Source organism: Atheta coriaria, unplaced genomic scaffold (assembly GCF_025399875.1).
Source record: "Atheta coriaria isolate IRGN ID8LTWV9N9 unplaced genomic scaffold, Caltech_Dcor_3.1 hic_scaffold_10_pilon, whole genome shotgun sequence".
In the NCBI taxonomy this organism is placed as follows: domain Eukaryota; kingdom Metazoa; phylum Arthropoda; class Insecta; order Coleoptera; family Staphylinidae; genus Dalotia; species Dalotia coriaria.
The window spans coordinates 532,005-551,150 of NW_027045452.1; the positions used below are offsets into that span (position 1 = coordinate 532,005).

The 19,146-nt window shown below is 34.0% G+C and overlaps 5 protein-coding genes across 7 annotated transcripts; 3 read left to right on the forward strand and 2 right to left on the reverse strand.

The window, feature by feature from the left end:
* Positions 1 to 997: 997 nt before the first annotated feature.
* Mpc1 (mitochondrial pyruvate carrier) lies at positions 998 to 2,102 on the reverse strand. Its single transcript, XM_065313948.1, has 3 exons — positions 1,847 to 2,102; positions 1,685 to 1,785; positions 998 to 1,622 (listed from the first exon to the last, which is right to left on the reverse strand). Exons 1-3 carry the CDS (start codon positions 1,912 to 1,914, stop codon positions 1,453 to 1,455), a joined length of 339 nt encoding a protein of 112 aa, XP_065170020.1. The 5' UTR covers positions 1,915 to 2,102; the 3' UTR covers positions 998 to 1,452.
* A 261-nt stretch (positions 2,103 to 2,363) lies between these two features.
* On the forward strand, positions 2,364 to 5,229 carry LOC135800655 (death domain-associated protein 6-like). 2 transcript variants are annotated; one of them, XM_065313947.1, is made up of 4 exons: positions 2,364 to 2,570; positions 2,672 to 3,854; positions 3,919 to 4,099; positions 4,166 to 5,229. In XM_065313947.1, exons 1-4 carry the CDS (start codon positions 2,502 to 2,504, stop codon positions 4,263 to 4,265), a joined length of 1,533 nt encoding a protein of 510 aa, XP_065170019.1. In that variant the 5' UTR covers positions 2,364 to 2,501; the 3' UTR covers positions 4,266 to 5,229. The 2 variants fall into 2 exon arrangements, with proteins under 2 accessions (XP_065170019.1, XP_065170018.1); XM_065313946.1 differs by having other exon boundaries at positions 2,367 to 2,570; positions 3,916 to 4,099.
* A 2,169-nt stretch (positions 5,230 to 7,398) lies between these two features.
* Positions 7,399 to 9,107, forward strand: LOC135800640 (uncharacterized). Of its 2 annotated transcripts, none has more exons than XM_065313909.1 (3): positions 7,399 to 7,523; positions 7,601 to 7,715; positions 7,758 to 9,107. In XM_065313909.1, exons 1-3 carry the CDS (start codon positions 7,481 to 7,483, stop codon positions 9,061 to 9,063), a joined length of 1,464 nt encoding a protein of 487 aa, XP_065169981.1. In that variant the 5' UTR covers positions 7,399 to 7,480; the 3' UTR covers positions 9,064 to 9,107. The 2 variants fall into 2 exon arrangements, with proteins under 2 accessions (XP_065169981.1, XP_065169982.1); XM_065313910.1 differs by having other exon boundaries at positions 7,773 to 9,107.
* Positions 9,108 to 10,202: 1,095 nt separating this feature from the next.
* Positions 10,203 to 12,437, forward strand: LOC135800736 (carboxypeptidase N catalytic chain-like). The gene is made up of 7 exons (XM_065314055.1): positions 10,203 to 10,513; positions 10,567 to 10,766; positions 10,832 to 10,987; positions 11,068 to 11,233; positions 11,306 to 11,571; positions 11,629 to 11,755; positions 11,815 to 12,437. Exons 1-7 carry the CDS (start codon positions 10,276 to 10,278, stop codon positions 11,970 to 11,972), a joined length of 1,311 nt encoding a protein of 436 aa, XP_065170127.1. The 5' UTR covers positions 10,203 to 10,275; the 3' UTR covers positions 11,973 to 12,437.
* An 11-nt stretch (positions 12,438 to 12,448) lies between these two features.
* LOC135800963 (venom allergen 3-like) lies at positions 12,449 to 18,125 on the reverse strand. Its single transcript, XM_065314317.1, has 5 exons — positions 17,755 to 18,125; positions 15,252 to 15,401; positions 14,956 to 15,085; positions 14,697 to 14,786; positions 12,449 to 14,627 (listed from the first exon to the last, which is right to left on the reverse strand). The coding sequence occupies exons 1-5, from the start codon at positions 18,076 to 18,078 to the stop codon at positions 14,368 to 14,370; spliced, it is 954 nt and encodes a 317-aa protein (XP_065170389.1). The 5' UTR covers positions 18,079 to 18,125; the 3' UTR covers positions 12,449 to 14,367.
* Positions 18,126 to 19,146: the final 1,021 nt, after the last annotated feature.

A 19,146-nucleotide genomic window follows, 5' to 3' on the forward strand; every position in this document is an offset into this window, starting at 1 on the left:
TTATTTACGCGAGTTGTGGGGTAACATTTTTTTGTAGATGATTGTGCTTGATGTATCGACCAAGTTGAATGAGTTGCGCTGAAAAATTCGCCATATGACACGCCAGCAATAAGTTATTTCTGGGTGACACTTTCACAGCGAAACGCATGAAGATGCCAGAATATACACACAATGCTAAAATTTAAACAGAATTACGTTATGTTCCAACACAGGAAAAATATTTTGGACTTGAATAGAACCAACTAAAACGTTATTTAATGGTATCAATAAGGCACGAGCAGGAAAAAGCTGATATTCAATACTTGTTTAAATTAGTTTTAAAATATTTATTTATTAAATTTCTACGTGATTTTTACTGGATCACTTTACTTTATTAATGAAAGTAATAAAACTTGTTTAAATTAGTATGACACTTCAGTCCTTTGGTAGGATGTAAAAGTTATATTTTTGTAAGTGTAAAAAAAAAGATTTACGGATGCTTATTCTATAGTTATATTATATTTAAGGAGTCAGTAAACTTACCAAAGGTCATATTGCCACTGATAAATTTCGGATCCTTTTGTGTATCCGCCAGAGCAGCGATAGGAATGGTCCAATTAAAGAGCGGTCCCCAAAAGTGCGTGCTACAACGTGTTTTTTACTTCATCATACAAACAACGTTGTGAGTATATCAATTACCTGGTAATATATTCCTTAGTTTCTTTCTTATTCAACTGATTAACAATTCTTTTAATTGATAAATTCATCTTTCTATGTTCTTTTTTGTAAAAATCAACAATGCGTTTCCGTTGAAAGTTAAATCGAAAAGAAACCTTCAACGAGCACGCGGACAGATAAACACGGTAGAATATAATAAAAATAGCAATAGCAATAGAAGCTAGTTGGCGTTGACGACGCTTTGAACTTGATCTCTGATGCGTATAATATCACAACACATCTCGTTTGCAGTAAAGTTCAATGTGCGCTTTTTACTGACAAAATAATTCACGCACACAAATTAACAACAATAAATGAATATATTTATCAACGTATAAGATTCTTATTTACATTTTATAGAATGTAATATAATTTTGGCCCCCAAATAATCCTTATCAAAATATTTTTCAAAAATGTCTTTGCGTAAGTCTTTGAGACGTGCGCGTGATGTAACAGATTGTGACTGTTATCAAATTTCTTTTTTTTATCAGCACATGAAACAAATGTGATAAAACAGGTTGGAATAGCTTTCCATGTGAGATTGCACCAAATGTTATAAACTAACTAACCTTGAAGTTAACATAATTCAGCATAATAACGTGATATGTTAATCAGCTAATCACATATTCATTTTATATATAAAGCCCTATTTGCTCAGATCTACAACATGCACACAATAACTGTGCAAACAATGAACATTATTTAGATAAGTCTTTTTAAAACTTTTTCATGCTATTTTGGAATATTTAACTTGTGTTATGTGAGAGCAACCTTTTCCTCCTTGTTTCTAAGATTGTAATTGACATATCTACCAAGCTGAATCAACTGTGTTGTTTCGTTGGTGACATGGCAGGCAAAAAGAAGCATATTTCGTGGTTGAACCTTCCAGGCAAACCTCATGAATATTGCTGAATATAAGCAGAGGGCTAGAACATTAAATATTAGTGTTATTCATCCATTATTAGTGTAAATATTAATGTCCAATTACCAACAGTCATGTTGCCACTAATAAACTTTGGATCCTTTTTTATGTCTGCAAGGGCAGCAATTGGTATACCCCAATTAGCCACTGGACCCCAAAAGTGTGTGCTACAAATTAAACCTTAGATGTAACAGGTGGTTACACAAGAGTAGACAGTGTAACACTTACCTCATTAAGTAGGTACGGAAATCTTTACTAGCAACATATTGCAGGAGCTTCTTTCCTGCGTTCGACATATTTCGGCCGTGCTTTTCGACGTTGTGGACGCTATTAAATTCAATAGAGGCTTTAGTTAGACCCGTTAAATAGGTATCACAAGGTGAACTAGTGTTTCAACCAATTCCAGCCACCAGTTCTAGTACACGAGCAATACTAGTTTTACGTTTGAAATGCGAACGGTTTGTCATTGCGCCGTCCGCTCTTGCTGTACTGCTGAACAACCGAAGGTGAATTTAGTTCGTTTTGCGATTATGTGAGAGCAGCACAATAGAACATATACTAAAATTGTTTAAATTTAAAGTATTTGTTAGCTATCAATCTATATACGATTTATTTACCTATGTATTTTTATTGAAATAAATATATAATATAATTTTTCTTGCAAATTTATAGATTTAAGTCATAATAGTTATATATTTTTCATTTAGATGGCACTAGAATGCTCTTATATTGTTAAATAGTGGTCTGTTTGTGTAAATGCAGTTTATGGTGCAATTGTTTGATGGTGTCAGTGAATGCGAGGTTCTAGTTTTGTTAGGTTAGCTCAACAGAAGTGTTTGATTCAAATATCATTACAAGTAGGTACACACATAAAGTACATTCGATGGACGCCGATATAATAGCTTTATCATCAGGGAGCGAGGGTGAAAATTCGGACTACCAACGTGCAAAGGTAAAGTAATTTCTAACATTTTTTAAACTAAAACTTTTTGTTTAGCTACTCAGAAAAAAATAAATATCCTTATGTTGTCATCTAATGTGGATACTTTCCAGAAACCAAGATTATCTCTACTAGATCACATTGATCTTTCCGTAGATGATGAGCAGCATGGTGCTGATATGCAAGCAACAAAAGAAATCAAAACTGAAGAAAATGTTGGTTCTGGGACTACATTTGAATCAGAGAAACTTCCCACTTCCAACAGTTTAGTGATAGATCCACAAACTCCACAAGCAGTTGAAATCAAGAAAACCAATTCAAATATGATTGAAGAAGCTATTGCACAATCTGAAAGAGAAATCATCACAGAATTAAATGGATATACTCTGCCAGTCATGTCTTCAGAAGTGTGTGAACAGGACAAAAACCAAGAGAAGCTTATTATTAGTACCAGTGATAATAAAACATCTGTGAATTCAGTGCATGATGTAACAGAGTGTTCTCAACCAGTTTGTGTAACAGACAGTGACCAAGACATACCAAGTGTTGTTCCAGAATCTACAACAGAATCAGCAGAATCTGAAACCAAGGTTGCAGGAGAAAATTCATTAGGATTAAAATTACCACCAAAATTGAAAGAATTTATAAAATTATGTAAAAGGAACTTTTGCCAAACAAAGATGTCCAAGCAACAAGTGCACAGGAAAGTTAGAACTATTGAAAAATCAGCAGGTAATGCTTCAGATTATCTTAAATCAGAAGAGTTTCTGAAAGAACTGGAATGCTTACATCAAGAAATTAGCAAAACACCAAACAAATCTGCAGATCTTTTCGTTAAATTGTACAAGTTATTAGTAGATAATGCAAATCCAGCAACAAATGTAGTAAATACTAATGACAAAAATGATGTAAAGCGTACCTTAATGTTGGACAGTTTGTACGAAAAATTAGAGAAAGTCAAAGGAGTGATTGCGGAATTAGGAAACGAGGAAGTTGACTTTGAGGCAGAGGATAATTCTTCTTATATAAGATATCAAAGATATAATGAAAAAGCCGCGGAGATTCTATTTGCCATCGCTAAACTGGAAAAACATAGTCCGCACGCGGGTATGGCTTACTTTAATCGTTTGGACTTCACACGCTCAAAGTATAACGAATTCAATTTAGCTCTGACTAAAAAGTATCGAAATCGCGAGGATCATTCCTTTCCAACATTTTACGATGTTAATAAGTGCTTAAGGAAATGTGTCAAGAAGAAGAATATAACAATTCGTGAAGCTGAACTGAAAGCTGAAAGTGAGTTGATTTTATGCAAATGATTACGGATATTTTGTAATTTTGTTTATAATGTTTGCAGTAGAGATTTGCTTTAAAGAATTAGCCAAACTTCTAAAAAAAAGACGGCAGAAGGATCTGGAATCCATACACAGCTTATATCTCACAGATCTCAAAGATCCAGCAAAAGAAGACTCCGAGTTGGATCAAAAGTTGCGAGCAAATAAGAAATTGGGTCGCACAAAACTACAAGACGTATTAACAAAGTATTGTTTATAATATGCAAGCGTTGAACACGATAGATTAACAAAACATTTAAACTATGTTCGCAGATTTACAGTTATGCAGGATAGGGGCGAGAGTCCCGAAGTCAGCGAAGACTCCGAGGACAGCACCCTGGTGGAAACAGAGGAGTCCATTGATACTGACTGAAGTGAATTCGTTCACTTCATGTGCTCGTATTGCAGTTAATGTGTTGTGTTAAAGATCAGAAATTCAATTTATTATTTCAATATGTAATGGCTGTGATGCGAGTGTACTGATTAAATAACATTATGTGTGCGATAATGATACGCCACACATGTAAATAAATTTTTTATATAATAAGAAACACGATTGTTCCCGTAAAACTAAAAAAGTTAAACACATGTACATTTTTACTTAATGTAAAGGAGTATGTACCTTTGTTCTACGATTCATAAAGTACGAAAACACAGAAACACCATCCAATTTCGTTTCTACTCAAAAAATAAATCGTTAGCATTTCGCTAAATAGAACTGGGGCTGAAGAAAAACCGAGGCTGAACCGTAGGAAGGGCGGACAGCTGCCTGCAGGCTTCATCCAACTTGAAAAATGCAAATCTAAATTTACACTATCAATTTGGAAGTTTATCAACCAGTTAATCTATATATATAAAATTTGCGTGTCACAGTGTTTGTTTCCATACTCCTCCGAAACGGCTTTACCGATTTTTACCAAATTTTATATGCGTATTCAGTAGGTCTGAGAATCGGCTAACATCTATTTTTCATACCCCTAAGTGATAAGGGTTGTTCACCATTAACTTTTTTTTTAAATTTTTGGACAAATTCTTTTGTTTTTATTTTTTTTATAATGTGGAATTAAAAAATACATACAACCCTAAATATTTAGTTTTTTTATCACCAACCCCTATTAGTACAGGATCCGGGGCCTATTTTGTCACTTGATTACTATCAAGCTAATTTTCCGTGAGTAGCTTCATTTTGATAAGACGCCCAACAATTTCCTGTGCGAAAATTTTTGATTGTGGTAGTTAACAGAGGTAGCAATGATAAAATATGTCGATTTGATGATTCTCAAATATTAATTACTAACTGGATTGTTTTTTATTAAATCTTAAGATAATTATCTAAATTATTTGAAAAAATATTTGTCCTACAAAATCTATGGTTTCATCAAAGAGTCCTCCCCCTCCAACATGTATTGATAACGAGATCACCAAAAATTATTACTAACCAGCTGATTTTTTTTTTATTACTTAGTTAATATATATATAATGTCACGGTCATATTGTCCTACAAATTCCGTGGTATGTTATCCCGGTCCTACGCTCAGAAATTGTTAATACCATAAGACCATTTTTCTCATTACTAACTGTAGGACAAAAATATTACATAATAGGTTAGTGTGTTCAGTGCCCAAATAAAACAATGTCCTACAAAAAAACAGGTATGTATCACTAGTCCGACAAAAATTGTCATTTTTTCGTTTTCCGATTTCTAACATAAGATACAGTGAGAAAATCTTTTTTAAAATTTAAATAAGTTTATTTTTTTGAAAAATGAGGTACAAAAATTGGTGTATTGGTGTATTTATAGATAACAAAAATTAATCTTCATCATATTCATCCGATGAATCATAATCTTCGCTACTAACATCGCTGTCATCTTCATTTGTTTTCAAACAAACGTGAGATACCTACTACGACGGAGTAAAAATGCTCTGCGCACGCGTAACGGCGTGAATCAGCTGTTGTAGAAAAATACAGAAACCCAAGCGGCACAAAGTTTTCTTTGTTATTGTTTTGTTTAATTTCAGTTGGCGTTCAGTAATTTTTTAACTTATTGTTAAGTGAAATCTACCGAAAAGTCAAGATTTTTTTTTCTCACGCTTGAGAAATAAATTGATTTTTAATTTCATGACTTTCCAATATACCTATATTCAATTGGAGCACCGCAATAGCGTACCACGCTATTTTTACTTTTATAATCTGTACTACTACTTTCGACCGTAGGACCGGGACAACGTACCACGGAATTTGTAGGACAATATGACCGTGACATATATATATATATATTAACTAAGTAATAAAAAAAAAATCAGCTGGTTAGTAATAATTTTTGGTGATCTCGTTATCAATACATGTTGGAGGGGGAGGACTCTTTGATGAAACCATAGATTTTGTAGGACAAATATTTTTTCAAATAATTTAGATAATTATCTTAAGATTTAATAAAAAACAATCCAGTTAGTAATTAATATTTGAGAATCATCAAATCGACATATTTTATTATTGCTACCTCTGTTAGCTACCAATATCGAGAATTTTCGCACAGGAAATTGTTGGGCGTCTCATCAAAACGATGCTATTCACGAAGATTCAGCTTGATAGTAATTATTTTTACATCAATGATCTGTACTACTACTTTTGACCGTAGGACCGGGATAACATACCACGGAATTTGTAGGACAATATGACCGTGACATTATATATATATTAACTAAGTAATAAAAAAAAAATCAGCTGGTTAGTAATATTTTTTGGTGATCTCGTTATCAATACATGTTGGAGGGGGAGGACTCTTTGATGAAACCATAGATTTTGTAGGACAAATATTTTTTCAAATAATTTAGATAATTATCTTAAGATTTAATAAAAAACAATCCAGTTAGTAATTAATATTTGAGAATCATCAAATCGACATATTTTATCATTTCTACCTCTGTTAACTACCACAATCAAAAATTTTCGCACAGGAAATTGTTGGGCGTCTTATCAAAATGAAGCTACTCACGGAAAATTAGCTTGATAGTAATCAAGTGACAAAATAGGCCCCGGATCCTGTACTATATTTCTTTATAGCCATTTTAGTAATTTAATCATTTTTCATCCCGCTCAAAGAAAATTTTTATATGCGTATTCAGTAGGTCTGAGAATCGGTAACTTCATATCTTTAAGTGATAAGGGTTGTTCACCCTTAATTTTTTTTTAATTTTGGTCGAAATTTTTTGTTTTTATTTTTTTAATGTGGCATTAAAATATACATACAACCCTAAATTTTTGGTTTCTTATCACCAACCCCTATTTTTTATAATAAGTAAGTTACTTTTTGTCTACACTAAAATTTATCTAGAAACTTGAAATAACTTATATGGCAAAACAACGTTTGCCCGGTTAACTAGTATAATATGATTTTCGAAACCATTATGGTAACAAACATAACGACTTGCAAGAACCGTTCACGGAACAACAAAAAACTTCGTAGAGTACGTTACATCCGAGTACGGCCGAGGATTTAAACGAAGACCCAACATTGTAGCGTTTTTAACCTCTTTCATTTTGCCGTTAATTGTGAAATTATTTCAATATTTTTAAATAATTAAAATGGATACAGAAGAAGAATTTTGTCAATCAATGGGCAAGGCAGGTAATTATAAACTTCCGAACATGCTAATCTGATGCTGCCGTAATTGCGAAACTGTATTTGTGTATCTACCAATATAGTATGGATTGATGATGACCCAACCAGAGTAAAGGCAGCACTTGATAGGGGTTTTGATCCTAATTATTACGACAACGATGGAGCTACCACATTGCATCGAGTTGCTAAAGCTGGATGGTAACACAGCACAGGAATTTTTTTAAAATTATATTTAAGTAGCATTTCATATTGCAGCACTAAAGCATTAAAAATTTTTCTTCAACATGACATCACACGAATAGACCTAAAAGATCATATGCAACGAACTCCATTACATTATGCAGCAAGTTGTAATCATTTTGAGAAAGCTAAAGAATGTTGTCAGTTATTACTACAAGCAGGACTTGATATAGATGCAGAATCCAATGATATTGAATACCCTACTGCCCTTTTCCTCTGTGTGAAAAACACAAATACAAGACTAGCATCATATCTCTTGGAGCAGGGTGCTGACATTGACCAAACCAACTTTTCTAATTTTACACTACTCTTACAACTATTGTCTGATTTACACATGAATTCAGGCGATGAGTGCAAAGAAATGCTTGAAATGTTGCTTTATTATAATATTGATGTCAACTATCCATTTAAAGGCCATCCATTACTCTTGAGTTTAATGAAAGGATATGATGTTGGTGTGTATTCACTTATAAACTATTGTACAGAGTCTTTTTTCACTGGTGATGATGATGAAGGTATTAATAATAACTGTGCTATCTGTTGTGTGTTTTGGAAAATGGATATGGACACAACTTTGACAATCTTATCAAAATTAAAAGTGGATGTTCCTACAATGCTTGATATTCTAATAGATTATTCAACAACACTATATCAAGATCTAGTTTTGTTTCATTACATATATAAACGATTACAAAGCGTTCATAAAATTGGATATGAGAAGTCTGTTGTAAATTTCTTTACGAATAACAGTTTGTCAAAAAACGACTTTATTACAGCAGTTGACATGCTTTTCAATGAAGAGTTTGGTGGATTATGGTCACCACACAGTATTTTTGACAGTGTGTCGTGTTTGTTTGAAATCAACAGAACCAATCTAGATCTTCACTTTGATGATATGGCAAATATTTTATGTCACATGTTCCTATATATAGAGGAGTTTTGTTTGGCCGCCATTTTGAAAACATTTTCTCATGGACAATTTAGTAATTATTTTGAAATAATACTGAAACTTGATCCTTTGGTCTCAAGTACTTGTTGCCATAATCTGATACCAACTGACAAGAATGCTATGAGTGAAGATGAACGCTTAATTATGGAGATTTGTTATCCTTCTGGTGTATGGAGGAAACGTGAATCTACAGTTCAGAGCTTGAAATATTATAGTCGGAATGCTATTAGGAAATGTATAGGTTACGCTCGGCCAGAAAATACTTCTCAATATATATTTTCATATTATAACAAAGTCCAACGTCTTAAAGTACCACAAATTATCAAAGATATCATTACGTTAAAGCATTTATTGTAATATATATAGTTTTGTAAATAAAATATTATTAATGTTTTCTTACAGTTGCTAAGCGTTGTTCAATACACCAAACACTTTAAGGATCCGCAAACAGAAATTTAAGCATATAGACGAATTAAAAATCGTAAAAAGAATTCACTTTTTCAATCAAACCTTTTCTTTATTATTCAAATTTAGCAGTTGGATAAAAAATGCGGCTAAGAGAATTCTTAAAGAAATAAGGATTTAAATTTTTTCTTCTGCTTTTCGTTTGTAGTTTTCGAACTGCAGTTGAAAACTTTCGAAGCAAATTACTCCTAAACTGGAAGCACGTGGACAAACCAGACTTCGAATTTTTAATCCTGGAAGAATTCTCTATAAGGCTATTTTAAAAAATCAAAATTTCTTTTGTGTGACATTTTATTTCTTATTTTTGACTGCATCTTTGCCAATCTATTTTAATTTTCGAAATATTTGAATTTGATAATATTCAACCATGCCTTTCAACGGATTGCAATGGGTCGTGCTCAAAAATAAGTTTACAAGTTCCGCCAGATCCTTTGATCAAAAGTAATATAATTTTTAAAAATTGTTTTTTTTTTGTAACCATTGTTGCTAGCAATTTTAGGCACTTGTAGAAAGTTTTCAAAGTTGAACTCTGAAATTATTATATAATGGCAAGACATTTAAGATTGATGATTTAGAATTCACAAGGTACATAGCGTTTTCCTTCTATGACTTTAAAAGGTTGTATTAGAAATCATTTTTTCTGAGTATTTTAGTAAACTTTTTTACCATTACTAGAGTAGCGGGAGTAGTTTTTGTAAATATTTTCTCCCAAAATAGCGTTTTTAACCAAATTTTTGATTCAAAAGTGAAGCAATAAAATACAATTACAGATATGTAGTAAAAATACAATGTACCTCAGTGTAGGCTTGATTAATATACCAATAATTTAAAGTTGCAACAACCGTTCATAATTCCGATAATGTTACAATTAAGTGCTTCAACAAATATGCAATCCACAAAACTAATCATTTTTTAAAACAACAATACATTATTACAGTTTATTTTATTTTTATCGTCTTACAAATTGTAACAATGATTGGCTTTTATACATCGATTGAGCGATTACTTGATTTATTGGTACGTGCCATTGAAAAAGTTAAAAGCATTGGCGTCTGTGTGTTAATGCTCATTGGCAGGTGAACAATTGAACTACAAACAGAAAAAATGAAGTGGGCCAGATTTGGTATTGCGTGGATAAATTTAATGTGTGTGCTGGTTGTATGTAGCTTAAACGTCCATGGTCTGAAACACCACAACAATAGAGAAGTTTTGCTGATATTACAAGGAATCCATCGTAAATGCCCTCGCATTACAAAACTATTTAAATTGCCGGGCAAATCTGTGATGGGTCAAACCATGTGGGGCATTATTATGGGCAATACGCCGAATAAACATGTTCCATGTAACTTTAACTTAAAACCAATATTACATTATAATTACAGATGACTGTTTTAGTGATACCGGAATTTAAGTATGTCAGCACCATTCACGGTAACGAAGTTGTCGGCAAGGAACTACTTTTGCAACTGGCTGAAACCATGTGCCAAGAGTCACTACAGGGCAATGAATTTGTGAACAATCTTTTGGAAACAACTAGAATTCACCTTGTGCCAATTCTCAATCCCGATGGTTGGGATAAAGCTACTGCCTCTAATGTAATATTTGGACATATATTAACAAACATCAAAAATATCAAAAACATTCGTTACTTGTGTTTTAGTATCGTGATAGGAATATAATTACCGGAAGAACTAACTTTCACGGTATCGACTTGAATCGTAATTTTCCCAATATGAATAATGCGATGTTTCAGTTTGAAAAAACTGACAATTGGACCAATAATCATTTGGCACACTTTGGTACCATGAGCGACAAAGTAAAGTATTGTTTAACCGTGTCGCAGACGTAGTTGTAACAATAGCGACACAATTTAATTTAGTACTTCTTTGATTATAGATACAACCAGAAACAAAGGCCATAATGAAGTGGATAAGTAGTATTCCATTTGTGCTTTCGGGTTCTTTGCACGGTGGCGCATTAGTTGCCAATTACCCTTATGATTCGTCTCGCAGTGGTAAAATAGATTTGAATACACCGAGTCGCCAGACGACGATGTTTTCCGGTATGCTTTATTACTTACTTAGTTCATATGAAGGTTTGATAAACACACATTTATAATTAAAACTTGAATTAGATAGACTTGTATCATTGGTCTATGCGAATGCTAATCTCAAAATGACCAACTCCCAATGCCACAAGCGCGATACTCTGTTTCCAAATGGTATCACAAATGGCGCCGAATGGTATTCTCTTGTTGGCGGCATGCAGGACTACAACTATCTAGCGACGAATTGTTTCGAGATCACATTTGAAGTAGGATGTACGAAGTATCCCAATGCGAATGAACTTGATGAATTGTGGAAAGACCATAAACACTCTCTTTTCAACTTTATGTGGATGGTGAGATTAGGTATTTGTTATTTTTGATTAACTTTATGACTTTTTATGACCTACAAGGTGCACATCGGGATTAAAGGCTTGGTTATGGACATAAGGACAAATAAACCAATCAAAGATGCTATTATTCATGTGAGAAAATTGATCAACAACAGATATAACGATATTTGGCATGATATTACTACAAGTAAGTTATCAATGAAATTATTTTTGTAAATCATTTTGGGTTCATAAATTTTATTCTAGATAAGCACGGTGACTATTATCGTCTCTTAACGGATGGAACATATGAAATTGTTGTTGGTAAAGCTGGTTATGCAACAAACACAACAGTGGTTAACGTGTACAACGATCGTTACAATAACGCGCAGGTTGTGAATTTCAATTTATATCCAGCACAATAAAATAATATTCAACGTTTTTTTATATTGCATTAACTTATATGGAAGAAAATTAACATTTGGTTGCATATAGTGACACTTGTTAATGTTTAACATAATGATTATATTTACAAATCTAAAATGAAGTACATATATAAGATGAATACAACTAAATTAAGATTACATTATAGCTGAAGTTAAAAAGTTATATGTAAAGATATTTAGTTAGAGCTCAATTTATGATTGAACCATTTACATACACATTGATTAGAGAAATTCTGGAATACATAGTAGGAAAGTTAAAAATATTACTCTAACGTTAACATGGATTTGTCACAGCCGTACAACTAGCTTAATCTACGTATATACTAGTTAACTAACAATAAGTAAACAATGGAAGCTGTAAAAATATCAATTGGTGTTTAACATTGGCGGGTTCAACAAGCATATTGCTATATATGATCGTTAAAAATACAAAATTTGTGTGTTTCTTGTGTTTCCACTGTTAAAAATACTCTTTAACTGTCAAAATTCAACAACAATCAGCCAAGCATGATTAACAACAATTAATTAGGCACGTTACGTGAGAGTATAATAAAACGAAATGTTATGAGCAACATTGATTGCAATTACATTACATTTCGCTATACTGTTGATTGCCTACATTGATTTATAACCAATTTTAACCACTTTCATCACTATAAAATGTATATAACGCAGTATAATGATATGATTTCGATTTATATTCCATTTTCCGATACCATCGTAAGCTCATCGATATATAACTAACGGAAGCATGTCATTTCTTTGTTTAAAAACTGTCTTAAAATCACACAACAAAAAGGCACGTTGTTTATAATTACATTGTTTTTGCGTGCGTGTAACATGTGCTAATTGTTTAAACAACGTTGTAAGCTTATGATTGCATACCTGGATGATTTTAATTCAAGTTTAATATGCTAACTTTTATTTTATATTGATTAATACTTGATTTCGTCGTATTTGCATTTCTGACAAACTTTCCATGACGTGTTTAATTTCGTTTGGATTATGACGAAGCCACAGACGTCATACGCACGCTTCGCTGATCACAATCTCGATAAACGCCATTTATTGCCATGTTGTAGCTCATTTTGCAACATTTTCGTGCCAAACGGCACGCGATTCTTTGTTAGCGTACAAATACCAAACTTTGTATGACGCATACTTTAATCATATAGGTAATTCGTTGGTGAGCTTGATAAGCCTATTAAATTACTAAAATTATTAATTTAATTATTATAGCCTAAAATGGACGTATATGTTTGTTTACGTGTTTGCGTGATTGTTAGGTATTAGTAGGTGTTAAATAAGTATTTCGCAAACATTTTAAAAGTTTAACATAAATTATTACGAGTTGTTCCGAGACACTCATGTATTTCGTATAGTTTTTCATTCAGTGCCAAAGCAGATTGATTCTGCGCATTAATGTTTATTATATTTATGATTGCATTAGTTGCTTTAATTTATAAGCGTCGCTTTAGTTACGAGTAGCCGTGAATTTTAATGATTTTATGATTGATGTCAATTTGGCTGCATACTCTGTTTCAGTTTGGCAAATTGATTAAAAATTTCCAAATACTTTGTAATTTTCGACAATTTTGTCAAAATATAAACCTTTGGTTAATACTGGATTTAAACTTTTTCAAATTCACGACATGAGATTATGATAGCATGTTTCTAATTATGCTTCTAAGCTTTCATATAAAATTAATTGTATCTGTCTTTATTCGTGATTTTTTAATCGTTGTTTGTTTAAGATGTGTTGTTTTATAGTAGTCGTCAATGTTGTGGATTGTTGTCTCGTTATTCGTTCGATTGTTGATTGTTTCGGTTTTACGCTAATATCGTCCTACAGAACATCCCACATCGCAATCATACACCTTTGCACAGGAATCTGAAGAGTTTTGCGGGAAAACTCGCCAGACGTTTCGTTGGTGTTTGCGAACTTTGTTAACCGACACAATTAGTTCGGCATCTTGCTCTCATTTGCAATTAACCCGATAATTGCGTCAGTTCACGATGCCTGCCACCTTCCAACATCTGCTTTCAGTACAATTCACTGTATCTAATGCAATTATACTGACAATACCGTGTATTCTGTACTAATAAACTTTACTTTTACCAAAATTCAGAATCACAGTCAGGAAACCTTAAAATAACTCGCGTTTAACTTAATTAAATTCCATCTTACGTCTATTCCTCCCGAATAATTCTGTTTAATCATCTAAAAATAACTCGGCTCCAATTCGGTGTTATATTGATTTTCAGCTGAAGAAGAAAATGTGGTGACCGTGACTCTGAATCCGGTTTTGATTCATTCGTTTACCTGTTGTATGATTTCGTTGAGGATGTTCTGGACGATATTAACGTGTGATTATCAAGTGCTTTGACTCTGATTGGTACTGCTGTTAGTCTCAGAGTCAGTGCCGTCAGCGAGGAAACGCTGATTCTGTAGCTGCTGCAGTTGTTGCGCCGCCTCCAATTCTAGTACCGGTGGTAGAACGTTATTTTCGAAAAGACCAGAGATATTCCCGATGGGCGCATAATGTGCCACAACGACAATCTTTCCGGAACGAGAACGCGCCCTACCAATACCGAAATGCCTCGAACTGGCCCAGATTAATTGTGTAAAATGTCCTAAACCAAAAGAAGAGAAAAAACATTCAATTCCTGTTTAAATTTGCACAAAAAGTTTCATATGCTTACCTGCATTCACATTTGCATGTAGAACATCTGGTTCCTTTCCGTAATCGTATTGCTTAACAGCGCTATACCAATAAATCGTAACTTCTTGCCCTATAAAGAAAAAAAATTACTTTTTTCAGGAATACAACAACATAAAAAGATAAAAATTCTAAGTCATTTATAAAACAATTAAATCTTATTTTATTGACATACATTTCTCTAAAATAAATATCCGTTTCGTGTTTTGGTTTTATTTCACAAAGTTGTATGACGCACGTACCGGTCAAATCGCTCTGGAGACCGCTGTCCGGGCGGCAGAAAAGATTCTGCCCGATATCTTTGTCGTTCCTGTAGTAGAATCGGTTCGTGTGCGCCAAATGATTCGCCCACGTTTGCGCCAAATGACACAGCTGCAAATTCGATTTTAATTAACACGCGAGGTCTAATGACCGCCTCTAATTTAATCACAATTTGATAGGGTGTATATTATCGCCACTCAAACTAACACGCAAGTACTTGCATTTGTTCAAAACGGCACATTTAGAAGATAAATGAATATAAAATAAATGTGTGTACCTCCGGCGACATGGTGAGGGGTGGCGACGTGTGTCGTTGGCGGTAGACATTGTGCCAGCAGAGGCTGTCAGTGATGAAGTCGCTGTCTTGCCAAGCGGTGCGGCATTCGGATAAATCGAGCACCATGCTTACAGGACGATTCGAGAGTATCTGCAATGAAATATTTCCTGTTCTAATAAAAAGTAATTGCAACATTTATTGTTCTGCAATTTGTGCAATTTCTGCAATAAAATTCTGAATTCACAAATAAAATAAAAGAAAGTCAAGGAAATATTTGCGACATCCAAAAGTATTTTTATTATTTTTACAAAACTTTTACGAGTTTTTAGATGAAAACAGTGCAAATGAACCTTGTCTAGACTGAAAATCATATCTCGTTCGTGTCTTTTTTTCTTTCTCCACCCACACATCTAAGAATACTGTGAAATCGCGCACGGAATTCTTAATGTGCCAAGTCCTTGATCTCATTCAACAAAGAAAATGATATTCCTAAAGTTATTCCTATATTTCTATAGCGTACAGCATTTCTTTTCAAAGTTTTATAATAAAAATCCATTTCGACAGCACAATGTTATTCTGGTAATGTAAGTTTTTGCGTTGTGGGTGGATTTAAACCAACAAGGTAGAAAGAAAATGGTCGATTTAGATTGGCAAGATAACCTGTCACCTTCCACTCAACGAAGATATACGATTGCGAACCGGTCAGACGACCCTTCGCCTCCTTTTCTTCCGCGTTGTACTTCCCACCGTATTGTCCTTGACATTTTCACGTGCAACACACGTCCACTCAACCACAAGAAAAACACTCTATCAAACGTAAACGAGCAGAAATAAAACAACACACAACGAGGAAACCGGAAGATAACAATCAGGTGTGCTTCTACTTGACCTGAAAATCACTTCCATCTCGACCATCCTGATTTATCCCCGTTTTGCTGGGTAACGTAAACATGTAGAATACATTCCCAACACTGGTCGATTATGTTTCTTAATGGTAATAGAAAATTGCTGACGTGGGCATTAACATTTGCGTGATAAATCATTGGAGAAGCCCGAGCTGGAATCATTCCGGATGAAAATTTCACCAAGACGTTGAATGAAATGCGTGTTGTTATATATGATTGCTAGCGGTGCGAAAAGAATCGAATGCTTTTCGCATTAGGGGAATAAATTGAAGGGAAATTCATGCACGCAATATCGACAAAACGTGTGCTTCCAACTCTTAACGCACGGAAAACAATTTACCGGGAATGCAAATTGCAATTATATCATCAAAACTCATCAAAAATTTAGTTTAAATAATCAATCTATATATATATATATATAAATGAATTGCTGTTCGTTAGTCTCGCTAAAACTCGAGAACGGCTGAACGGATTTATCTTATCTTGGTCTTGAATTATTCGTGGAGGTCTAGGGAAGGTTTAAAAGGTGAGAAATATTCGAATAATTGCCGAGAAAATCCTCAAAACAGCTCTTTTCTATAGAATAAAATTTGACATTGACATTCAATCATAGTTATAGTTAAATAGTTGAATTCGAGATGGCGCACTGAAGTGCATTATTGACAAAACTTTATAAAATTAATTTCTTTAAATTAAAAATTGCTAATCTTATTGATAGAATTGACTCTTACTACGAATATGTCTAGAACAAGAGAGTAAAAACGAATTACATTTTTATTAAACACTGCCGGAACGAAGTCGCGGGCAACAGCTAGTGTATCATATAATTGATTGTTAAAAATTTTATAATTCTCCATGTAGTTCTTGCAATCGTGCAAGAACACTATTAATGATTTAATTTACTATGTAGCTAACATTTAGTTAGCTTTTATTTCGTTACGGCTGACCCTTCAGGCAGTTTCTGAGTCGCAATGGACGGCTAACTAAATTGCACGCTATTACGCTCGTAATTCACTTTTAGCAGATTCCTGATTAGATGCGCACGACTTGTATAGTGCACGTGGTTTGCGTGAATTACGAGCTTGGTACAATTAATCTAAAAATCAGTTAATTAAAAGAAATATATGAACATTTCGCGATTAACAATATTTATGTATACACATTATAAAGTATATTTTCTTTGTTACCGCTGTGAAAATTAATTACTTTTTAGTTTTGCGCGCAATTCGTTTTAGCAACTTGCTGAAACTACGTTAAAAGGTGAACTGTGAGCAGTTAGAACAATTCATACCCACATCACTAGCAACCTTTGAACCTTTCAAAATGTCAGGTTGTAAGTTATGACTATATTAAATTTTATTAAAACTATTTGTTTTTCTACCCTTGCAGTTAATAATTTATATTTGTTCAGAATTTATTACTTCAATTAATAGGAGTAATAAAACTATATGTATTGATATCTATCTACAAAAATATATCATATAGATGGATGTAGTAAAAGAGCGGACCATTTTGGCAGCGTGCCACTACCGCATTGCGTGATTTTGATAAATTAAAAACAAACAAGTAATTTAAATGAAAATTTAATTAATATTTACCTTTTGCAGAAGATTCGGTCGATTGTCGAGAGATTGTTGATCACGCGGAGGCGGCGAGCGTCGATTTAGACTTTCGTTTGCTTCAACAATGCGTAATTGCTGGACGCGTCGGCGGAGATTTTGAAGCGCACGTGCTTCCTCACGTTTGCGGCTTGGCTGATAATTCGCGGAGGACGGAAGCTGCACAAACTGGGGTTCGTTCGGCGGCGGTGGCTGAGGCTGTACGCTAAGAAGACGCTGGCTGACGCGTCCTACGCCGTTTGACGACCCAGCTGCCGCCGGCACCAGCAGCGAGACCTGCGACGCGTTGCGCGGTAACTCCATGTGCTGAGTGGTGCGTGCGGTGCGAACTGCATCCCGCCAGCCGCCCGCGACCGCCGACTGAAGACTGGCGCATTCCGCTTCTGCTGCCGCCGTTGATGCCGGCGGCGGAATCGCGCTCCCTTCCACCGCGCGACGGTCGATACGTCCGTCCGCCCGCACCTGTTTTACGCTGCGCCAAAATTCCGCATGCCTCCAACGTCCTCATAGATGTCGAATTTTTATTAAATTGAACGAGATATTTAAAAAGCCAGCAGATAGCAAAAAGTTAATTTAATTTGAGAGGTACAATTTTCATGGGAACATGTAAACCCGCAAAACTTTCCCGAATGGAACAAAAATAGGAAATTAAATTTTGTTAGTGTTCGGGGAAAATTAACAGGATTCTGAATAATATTCACATAGCAAATTTTGCTGTAAAATAAATTTACTTGTATAAATAAGCAATGAAAAAATTTAATTTTAGCTCTTGCATTTGCTTTATAGCTTTTATATGGGCTTCTGGTGCATCTATTGAGGCTTTTAAAAATATTTGTTTATCATGTTATTATAATTTTTGGATAAAGAAATCTGCCATCTCAAAATACTACGTATCTCACATTTGAGAAGACAGAAAATTTAGTTTTGTATTTTCAATTGTTTCTGATGTCTCCAAAGGAAAAATTAAGCTGCAAGGAAAATTATCAAAGAAAGGAGTATTAGAATTTACAAAAACGAATTTGTAAACTATCGAAAAGAAAGTGACAAGAAATGATTTCAGAATCTGAAGTCTTAAACCATATTTAACTGAAAACATAGTCAGTTTTACATTTTTGAACCTCGAATAATCTGATGTTTTCCTTTCCTAGTCCTTCCTAGATTTAGGTAATAGCAAAATGAAAAAGCTATTCACTTTGGTTTACACACATTTATCAATCACATTTGCTCTGGCAACTCAAAGTGCCACCCCTCATGCCGACGCAATCAACTACATAATTACATCGACGTACCTTCTCCCATTACTTTTGGCGGGTAGACTACAGGTTTAAAAAACAGCCCGCAGCGACTAATGTGTCTGGATGAGTCTTGCCT

Bases quoted from the DNA above. Each gene is read 5' to 3' on its own strand.
- LOC135800640 (XM_065313909.1), top strand. From the start codon at position 7,481: ATGGATACAGAAGAAGAATTTTGTCAATCAATGGGCAAGGCAG. The intron at 7,524-7,600 runs GTAATTATAAAC...CTACCAATATAG, and splicing joins TCAATCAATGGGCAAGGCAG to TATGGATTGATGATGACCCA. The intron at 7,716-7,757 runs GTAACACAGCAC...ATATTTAAGTAG, and splicing joins CGAGTTGCTAAAGCTGGATG to CATTTCATATTGCAGCACTA.
- LOC135800963 (XM_065314317.1), bottom strand. From the start codon at position 18,078: ATGGAGTTACCGCGCAACGCGTCGCAGGTCTCGCTGCTGGTGCCGGCG. The intron at 15,402-17,754 runs GTAAATATTAAT...ATTTCATTGCAG, and splicing joins GACCGAATCTTCTGCAAAAG to ATACTCTCGAATCGTCCTGT. The intron at 15,086-15,251 runs GTACACACATTT...TCGAATTTGCAG, and splicing joins CCCTCACCATGTCGCCGGAG to CTGTGTCATTTGGCGCAAAC.
- Mpc1 (XM_065313948.1), bottom strand. From the start codon at position 1,914: ATGTCGAACGCAGGAAAGAAGCTCCTGCAATATGTTGCTAGTAAAGAT. The intron at 1,786-1,846 runs GTAAGTGTTACA...TTTAATTTGTAG, and splicing joins TTCCGTACCTACTTAATGAG to CACACACTTTTGGGGTCCAG. The intron at 1,623-1,684 runs GTAATTGGACAT...TTAATGTTCTAG, and splicing joins TAGTGGCAACATGACTGTTG to CCCTCTGCTTATATTCAGCA.
- LOC135800736 (XM_065314055.1), top strand. From the start codon at position 10,276: ATGAAGTGGGCCAGATTTGGTATTGCGTGGATAAATTTAATGTGTGTG. The intron at 11,572-11,628 runs GTGAGATTAGGT...ATGACCTACAAG, and splicing joins TTTTCAACTTTATGTGGATG to GTGCACATCGGGATTAAAGG. The intron at 11,756-11,814 runs GTAAGTTATCAA...ATTTTATTCTAG, and splicing joins TTGGCATGATATTACTACAA to ATAAGCACGGTGACTATTAT.
- LOC135800655 (XM_065313946.1), top strand. From the start codon at position 2,502: ATGGACGCCGATATAATAGCTTTATCATCAGGGAGCGAGGGTGAAAAT. The intron at 3,855-3,915 runs GTGAGTTGATTT...TAATGTTTGCAG, and splicing joins AGCTGAACTGAAAGCTGAAA to TAGAGATTTGCTTTAAAGAA. The intron at 4,100-4,165 runs GTATTGTTTATA...CTATGTTCGCAG, and splicing joins CTACAAGACGTATTAACAAA to ATTTACAGTTATGCAGGATA.